Raw genomic sequence first — 8,787 nt, 5'->3', positions numbered from 1 at the left:
TATTCATTACAGTTAATATTTATGTTTATTTCATTTAATGTATTATTCATCAATGTTAATATTAATGTTCATTATCTAGTACTGTAATGTTCATTGTCTGTATATATAATATTCATCAATATTCTCAAATAAAAATATTGATTATTTATTAAAGCTTTTATTATTTTTGTGATGTACATTGAAAAAAATTTATGATTGATATAAATATTTTATCATTTTATAGGTATAATATTTATTAGTTTGTCAATAGATATTCATCATTGATGAAAATTATACTCACTAATTCATTTAAATAAACATATTTAATATAAATATAACATAACTTTGAATTCTACGTATTAATAATAAGTACACGTTCCAAAATTAAAATAATATGTATTAGAATATAGTACTACATGTGAAAAGGTTTTTATTAGACCATATACATATTAATATGTTTTGTACATTTATATGTATTAAAATGTTCATTTTCTATATGTATAATGCCCATTAGATGTAATACTCTATAATAATTAATTATTTTGTATTGAAGTATTCATTATCTGTTAACTTAATATCCATTATAGTTAATATTCATGTTTATTTTTCTATGTATTATTAATCAATGTTAATATTAATGTTTATTATCTGTATATATACTATTCATCAACATTCTCAAATAAAAATATTGATTATTTATGAAAGATTTTATTATTTTTATGATGCACTTTTAAATCTTTTTATGATTAATATAAACATTCATCATTTATAGATACAACATTCATTATTTTGTCAATAGATATTCATGATTAATGAAAATCATTACCACTAATTCATTCAAATGAATATATATAATATAAACATAACATAAATTGTTCCTATACAATTGGTAAAAAAATTCAAATTAAAGTTATACTACAAATACTGATATAGTAATATACATATTATTTCAACAAAATTAAATTAACAAATAATAAATATTTTATGTTTAAACAATCAACATTCAACATTTTTAATGATTATAAGTTAATGAATATTTAACGTAAAATCAATGAATATAAATTATTTTTTTAAAAAAAATTATGTCAACGTCTGACGCGCATGTAAACGTCTGTGTCAGACGTTGACGTGCTTTAATATCTAACGTACGTGTCAGTCGCTAATATTAATATTTTTACAAATATAATGATATCGAATGAACCTTAATCCACAAAGCTATATGAGTCAGAATCCATCTTATAATTTGCGAGAAACAAGTCCAGTATTTTTAATTTTGCTAGAAAGATAATCAGACACTTTTAGATTTAGGTCCAAGGTCAAGAGGACGTAAAAAAGATAATTATAAGTTTAAATCTTTTTTGGACAGGTTCCTTATATCGTGAAGAAGTATAAATATGATATAAAATACATGAGCTACTTTGGGCTGTCAGGGAAAGTCCAAACGCCTTATTCCTGGATTTTCATGTTACGGGTTGGAGAGATAGAATTGAACCCTGTCTTCCACTCTTCTAGTGGGCTATTATTGAATTGGGCCCAACAGAATCCGACGTCTAAAGAAACGAATCCAGGGTTTTGGCGTTGCACGGAGGGAAGCGTAAAACCCTTTTCACTTTCATCTCTTTCGTATTTCCTTAATTTCTATAACAAAATTTGATTTCAGAAGTAGCCATGAATCGAGCAAGGACAATACTCGTATCTCTTAGACTTTCCAATTTTCTTCTGTCAACTCGGATTTCAACAACTCGGCCATTCTTAACTCAGGTGACTCACTTCTTTCCATGTTTTCTCTCACGAGAACACTCTTATACTTCTGATTATGTCAATATCCATAAAAAGCTTTACTCCTCTTCAAAACCAAGCTCCCTTGTAGAACTCTTGTCGGTCAATGATTGGTCACCTGAGTTAGAGACCCAGTTAGAAAACTCCAGCCCCCTATTGACCCATGAGACAGTTATTTATGTTTTAAAGAAGCTGGATAAAGACCCACATAAAGCTTGGGACTTCTTTAATTGGGTTTGTGATAGAAATGGATTTAAACCCAGTTCTCCTTTATATAGTTTAATGCTTAGAATTTTGGTTAAAAAGGATTCCATGAAGAATTTTTGGATTACTTTAAGGAAAATGAAAGAACAAGGGTTTTATACTGATGAAGAAACTTATTTGACTATCTTAGGTGTTTTTAGAAAAGAGAGGATGGACAGTGATGCTGTGGCTTTTAAACATTTTTTTGATAGGATGGTTGAAGAGAATGCTATGGATAGTGTTGTAAAGAATGTAGTTAGTGTGGTTTCAGCAACGGAGTGGAGCAATGAGGTTGAGAAAGAATTGGAGGGTATGGGAATCCTGTTAACTGATAATTTTGTGATTAGGGTGTTAAAGGAGCTTAGGAATTATCCTTTGAAAGCCTTGCAATTTTTTAATTGGGCTGGTAAATGTGAGCGTTATGAATGTAATACTATTACATATAATGCAATTGCAAGAGTTCTTGGTAGGGATGATTCAATTGGAGAGTTTTGGAATGTTGTCGAGGAGATGAAGAATGCTGGTCATGAGATGGATATTGACACTTATATAAAGATTTCAAGGCAGTTTCAGAAAAATAAGTTGATGGGGGACGCAGTCAAGCTTTATGAGTTTATGATGGATGGCCCATTTAAGCCTTCGGTTCAAGATTGCAGCATGCTTTTGCGGAGCATCTCAGCAAGCAATTACCCAGATTTGAATTTGGTTTTTAGAGTTGTAAACAAATATGAGGCCACAGGGAATTCCCTTTCTAAAGCTGTTTACGATGGGATTCATAGGTCTTTGACAAGCATAGGGAACTTTGATGAAGCAGCAAAAATGATGAAGTGTATGCAAACTGCAGGATATGAGCCTGACAACATCACATACAGTCAATTGGTATTTGGACTTTGTAAAGCAAGGAGATTGGAAGAAGCTTGTGAGGTTCTGGATGAAATGGAAGCACATGGATGTCTTCCAGATATCAAGACTTGGACCATTTTGATTCAAGGGCATTGTGTTGCTAATGAAGTAGGGAAGGCATTAATGTGTCTTGCCAAGATGATGGAGAAACACTGTGATCCTGATGCTGATTTGTTAGCTGTGTTAATAAATGCTTTCCTCAGTCAAAAGAGGATAGATGGTGCATACACATTGTTTATGGACATGGTAGACAAGGCTCGTTTAAGACCTTGGCAAGCTACATACAAACTTCTTATTGAAAAGCTTCTAGAAGTAAGAAAACTTGAAGAAGCACTGAACCTTCTTCGGTTAATGAAGCAACACAACCACCCTCCTTTTCCTGAACCATTTGTTCAATATATCTCTAGGTTTGGGACAGTAGATGACGCGGCAGATTTCTTGAAAGCATTGAGTGTAAAGGAATATCCATCAACTTCAGCTTACCTTAATGTCTTCCAATCCTTCTTTAGGGCAGGTAGACATTCCGAGGCCAAAGATCTATTATTTAAGTGCCCGCATCATATTCGGAAACATCCTAAAATCAGTGAACTTTTTGGTTCTGCAAAAACTGAAGATGCCACTGCTTGATCTTCTATTTCTTATTTCAATGGAGGCATTCAGTTATGTTCCAATTTTCTGCTTGCCTAGAAGTTATTTAACCTGTTCCTATTTCGATTCACTTGTCTATACAGCATTGGCCAAATATAACTGGGGTATCAATGCGAATTTTCATTTGCCTACTTATTGGGAAGCAGTTGTCCTGGCTAGCAAGCGTTGCAAGGACATCAATGGTTTTAATACACGAGTTGATTTATTTGAGCAAAAGTTTTCCATGGAGCAAATAATCTCCTTCCAAAGGCTGTGGTTCTTGTACATGCCAAGCTTTTATTAAAATACTGATTATTGCTTATTATCTACCCTCTTGTACTAAAATCTAAATTCTTCATCCTTTTGCATTGCTACATTATAGTCACATCCTTGTGCATCAGAGTTTTCCTCTCAAACTCTGGAGCACTTTCCCCTGGCCATGTCACCATGGCGTTTAATTAAGAATAAAATAAATAAATGCACTACACTTTACCAAATATGTAATCTAACTTCTTTTGCGATATCGATCATCTGCTTTTACTATCATCATGTACTGAAATTAAAGGTTTTATCAGAAGTGCAATTCGCAATTGACAATGTTAAAAAGATTGAAGAAACAAGCTCGAGTATATTCATGTATTACAATATCATTCTACAAGGATTGGCACCAGTGTCCATGGGATTGACAGGTAAGAAGATGTGACTACAGGGACTGGCACCTCCATAGGACTCATCTACTCTTATGGCTATCATTGCAGCACACCTCATTCTCAAGATGTGGACACAACTGGCACCAAGACATAGGCTTCTTTCTAATTAGCATTGATCGGATCTTTTACAATTTACATATAGAAAAAATTTCAGTCAGGTAGCTCAGAACGCTCCCTCCTTGCTGCGTCCATCATTGTTGACAAGAACTTACTAGGATCACAGCTATATGGGTCTGAAAGAGCTGCATGTGCCAAAAATGGAAGTTTTCTTAATGATCTTCCACTTAACCCCTGTAGAGAACACGAAAGCATGGTTACAGAGCAAATCATTTTAATAAATTTCTCCGAGGACATAGACTATTCACTCACCTCACATGCTTCTGCAGCTTCAAGCAATTGTTTACCCAATTTTACTGGTGTCTGTGCCTCTTGCGCAGCAGATCCATTCATTTTCTCTTTCAAGGTAGGGTAATTCGGAAGCACGAGGTTGTCAGGGTCCTACAAAATTTAATCTTCATTAGTAATGAAACTAAGGTGGGAGAGCAATGGCTAGATCCGGGGAAAAATTGTTAGGCTGACAACCATACGGCTGCAGCGTGGACAGTGATCGTTTCAATAAAAATACTACGGGATATAACAATCTATATTCTCCATCCCATCTGCCCACTAAAGCGGGAGCCATAATTTGGTTATGGACTTGATAAGGATGTTAATTTGGCCATGCAAACATTCGGATGGAAACATCAGTGTAGAGACAGTTTCATGCAGAATGTGAAATGGAAGTCTTTCACACCTGGAAATTTGATATGATTCCAGTTCGTATAAGTTCCTGCAAGCATGACCGAAGAATTTCATAACGAGCTTGAAGAGTTGGAGGACCGACATATGCTTTGATATCAGCTCGATCCACAAATGCAATATCTGCAACCCAAAAGATCGGCATATTTATATTTACTACTGGCATATGCATACTGCATATTAAGCAGTGGAATTTATCACAGCATATACTGTAGTAGAAGATGATAGAGCTTTCACAGAAATAATACATATAAAAGAAGAATCTACAAAGTACTTCCCCAGATTGGGGGAGGAGGAGAGGAATATAGTACATGGATTCATACACAGATGAGCCCTTGCCTATACTAGAGAGACTTGTGAGATCGATAGAGATAACGAGGCTAGGGTATGGGACCCATTCTTTATAAGAGAACGGGAATACGGATTCACTATTTTTCCCTCTTCCCCAAGATGGAGATTCATCTAAATCCCATCAGATATGCATATGTCCTTTTCCAATTCCATAGATTACTGTTGATAGAGATTTGAATAGAAACTTGCAAACAGGAAAATCTTCAACAGAGACAGAGCACATGCTTACCAATAGCAGCAGTTATATTGGATGTAGTCAGTATAATTACATTTGGCGAGCATTTCAACTTGTCCATCTGGGTCAGTAGCGCATTGACAACCTATTACATATTTGAAGGTGCACCAGCCATTAAAATATAATTAGCTGTATCTCAAATGAAAATACTGTCACTCTAGGCATTCAAGTATCAGAAACCATAAATTAGTTTGGGAGGCAAAGGTTGTACTCGAATAGAATCAGAAGGTTCAGAACCAGATAAAGCAGCTTTCCTAGCAGCAGCGAGGCTTTCAACTTCATCTGCAACATCATTGAATCTAAGGTATATTACATCTAGAAAGAAGAAAAATGAGTAACAAATAAAGCAACCTAAAGACGGTCATTATAAATCTCACCAATTAAAACAAATACCAGATTGTTTTCTTCCTCCACCATTTCTTGAATTTTCTGGAAAAGTCTCGCAACCTGATGTCGTGATCAGATAACATCTAATTAAGCTTTTACTCCAGGGAAAGAAGGGGAAAAAACAGATTCACACATTGCAGATTGTATTAAAGATTAACGGGCTAAAAACTTGGCATGAGTTCAAGTGCTACCTCCAAATGTTACACGGTATGTTTTAGAGAGAAATGACATGAAGCAACAGCAAGGTAATTTGATGTTTTGAAAAGGAACACTCTATTCACAAAACCTAGCATCAAATTGGAAACAAAAACACTAAAAACAAGTTTGATCTGGCATTTATTTTACTGCAACTAATATAATACTCAACTTATTGACAAGAAGACTGAAAGAAAAATGTGCAACAGCTTTTCATCCTTGGAAGTTAGAAGTCAAACCAGATATTAATTTATTTTCCAAGCAAAAGAAATAGAGCTCCTATTGACTCTGATAATTAAACTATTGGTTAAACAAGGTTGCAACTATTTAAGAAAATAGACAAATACAAGAAATTACAATAAAAAGAGGACACAAAAATTTCTAACAGCTTATAAAACATGAAACGTACCAGCTTGCCACTTTCAGAGAACCATTTGCTAAATAAAGAATGAGCATTAACTTCAACTAATTGGCACTGAGGGTACCTGATTAAAGGGGAAGTATAAACAAGAAAGGAAAAGGCAAAACCAGGTTAGGATAAATAAATCTCATTACTTCTTCTATCAGTTAGTTAAGGGAAATAAGCATTCATCAAACAAGAAGTCAAATGACCTGGAGTTAAATCGGATTGAAAGTTTTTGAGCCAATGCTTTGCATAAGGATGTTTTCCCAGTCCCAGGAGGTCCATGTAAAAGGACAATGCTGAAAGGAAAAAAAAGGTAAATCTATTTAACCTTTTCAGGATACCCACTTCTGCTCGTTACTTGACATGAAAGTTTGGCTAAACCGACAATCCAGTATTAGAGAAATTAGCCAGATGTTGCTTACCGATTCCATGACACAAGGAACGGGTCGACCCTCTTCTCAGTAAAGAGCAGTGCACTTGCTGCATAACGCAATAGCCTTTGCTTGAGACCAGATTCATAAATTAGACTGCAAAATAAAATACTATGTCACTGGTTACTACATCAATTGAAATGCAAATTAAAAAAATCCAGAAATTGGTAACACACCTTTCCCACATGCCATCAAATTCCTTTGCAGGAAGAATCCATTCATTAAAGCTAGATAGTTCACCATCCCCGCTTAATTCCTCACACGGCCCTTCCTCACTAAGCTGACAAACAAAGGTCAAGCAACATTAAAAATTTGGAGAACACAATCAACAAAGTTTAATAAATAGACTAAGGGCACAAAAAAATTCTCAAACCACTTAAATTAATAATTGGAAAGATCGTTACCTGAAAGACATGCACAATGGGTTTTACTTGCCAGAACAAAAGAATCTCATGGTTCTTTGCCCATTCCTCTACAATAAAGAACAGAAAAGAAACTTTTATGTCTATCATTCTATACAAAATTTTGTAACATCCATTTATTTATCTTCAAATAGAACACAAGATTAGAAAATATCAGAACATTAAGTTAAGCTGATTGTTATAAATTTAGAGAAAATCACAAACCAGAGTCACAAATACAGATCCTTTGCACGTTATCTGAAAGATAAGGATCATCAACAGGTACTGGAATAGGTCCATCAACATAGCTTAAGCTCCTCTTTTCAAGCATCCTATTCACGATTAACCAAATAAGAAAAAGGAAAAGCTAATTATTTACTTGCGGAGGTCTAAATAAGAAATCAGCAAACCAATCAAACGGCACCTTTCAACGGCAGATTGGATATCTTCAACGCGAGCTGTGCTGGAGGGTTTTAGGCATACTTCAACTGAAATTTAAAAAAAATAAAAAGTGTACTAAAGAATGAACCAATAAAATTCATATATAAAAAAAAAAAAAAAACTAACAGCGTAGAAGGTTGTTATCTAATGAAGAGGTACCAGAAACGAGATATTTGTCGTGGTGAAGAATTGGAGAAGGAGAAGGTTGGAGTTGTGCGGCGCCGTTTTGGTCAGAAATGTGGAGTTCTGTACTAGGGTTTAGTGTAGAGATCTCCATTGGAGTAGGAGAAGCAGTCATTTTTCTGGAAATGTGCAAACCCTAAGGACCAAATTGAGGAGAAGAATGTATGCCTTTTTCAAACTCAGGCGGGAAAATAATGGTGGAATGTATTTGCAATTGCCAATTGTGTTGCAACACGTGTTATCTCTTCTAAATATTTATACATCGTTGTTGTACGTCTCTGATTCCTTTTAAAGTAAAGATAAGCCCTTTAACGTCATCCTAAAAATACAATTAACTATCCAACAATTTTAACTCAACTGAACTTAAACATATTGAAATCTATACTCAATTTATTATATATTGTAGGCAATCCAAGCATTATTGAAGTGTAAGGGCGAAATATACGCTAATTCACCAATAAACAGTATAAATAAATAAAAAAAATAATATATCGGTGTGTCGTAACGAGACAAACTGATTTGAAAAAAATAAAATTTAGTCGCTAACTCTTTAACCAGTTTTGATGTAAATATTTAATTGAGTTTTATATGTTCTAAAAATATTTAAAGCTTAAATGCACCAAAATAAGATTTTGAGTAATTAATTACAATTTGAAGCAAGGTTAATATGTTATTTGAACCTTTTACTTAAAAAGAATATAGTAATAGTTTTCTTTTA

General features: G+C 34.0%; 2 protein-coding genes across 2 annotated transcripts; one reads left to right on the top strand and one right to left on the bottom strand.

The window, feature by feature from the left end:
- The first annotated feature begins 1,414 nt into the window (after positions 1 to 1,414).
- LOC8278279 (pentatricopeptide repeat-containing protein At3g48250, chloroplastic) lies at positions 1,415 to 4,035 on the top strand. The gene has a single exon (XM_002511267.4). It carries the CDS (start codon positions 1,648 to 1,650, stop codon positions 3,529 to 3,531), a length of 1,884 nt encoding a protein of 627 aa, XP_002511313.2. The 5' UTR covers positions 1,415 to 1,647; the 3' UTR covers positions 3,532 to 4,035.
- Positions 4,036 to 4,121: 86 nt separating this feature from the next.
- Positions 4,122 to 8,350, bottom strand: LOC8278281 (pachytene checkpoint protein 2 homolog). The gene is made up of 14 exons (XM_002511269.4): positions 8,046 to 8,350; positions 7,870 to 7,933; positions 7,671 to 7,777; positions 7,449 to 7,516; positions 7,221 to 7,324; positions 7,036 to 7,140; positions 6,820 to 6,909; positions 6,617 to 6,692; positions 6,003 to 6,072; positions 5,837 to 5,907; positions 5,620 to 5,710; positions 5,035 to 5,162; positions 4,611 to 4,739; positions 4,122 to 4,532 (listed from the first exon to the last, which is right to left on the bottom strand). Exons 1-14 carry the CDS (start codon positions 8,182 to 8,184, stop codon positions 4,392 to 4,394), a joined length of 1,383 nt encoding a protein of 460 aa, XP_002511315.1. The 5' UTR covers positions 8,185 to 8,350; the 3' UTR covers positions 4,122 to 4,391.
- Between the last annotated feature and the right edge of the window lie 437 nt (positions 8,351 to 8,787).

The sequence above is a fragment of the Ricinus communis genome, chromosome 4 (assembly GCF_019578655.1).
Source record: "Ricinus communis isolate WT05 ecotype wild-type chromosome 4, ASM1957865v1, whole genome shotgun sequence".
In the NCBI taxonomy this organism is placed as follows: Eukaryota; Viridiplantae; Streptophyta; class Magnoliopsida; order Malpighiales; family Euphorbiaceae; genus Ricinus; species Ricinus communis.
The sequence above is the reverse complement of the archived record's forward strand: the minus strand, read 5'-3'. Positions and strand labels throughout refer to the sequence as shown.

Excerpts from the sequence above, each read along its gene's own strand:
- LOC8278279 (XM_002511267.4), top strand. The coding sequence starts at position 1,648 with ATGAATCGAGCAAGGACAATACTCGTATCTCTTAGACTTTCCAATTTT.
- LOC8278281 (XM_002511269.4), bottom strand. The coding sequence starts at position 8,184 with ATGACTGCTTCTCCTACTCCAATGGAGATCTCTACACTAAACCCTAGT. Across the intron at positions 6,693-6,819 it reads TCAATCCGATTTAACTCCAG|GTACCCTCAGTGCCAATTAG; the intron begins GTCATTTGACTT and ends CCCTTTAATCAG. Across the intron at positions 4,740-5,034 it reads GAATCATATCAAATTTCCAG|GACCCTGACAACCTCGTGCT; the intron begins GTGTGAAAGACT and ends TAAATTTTGTAG.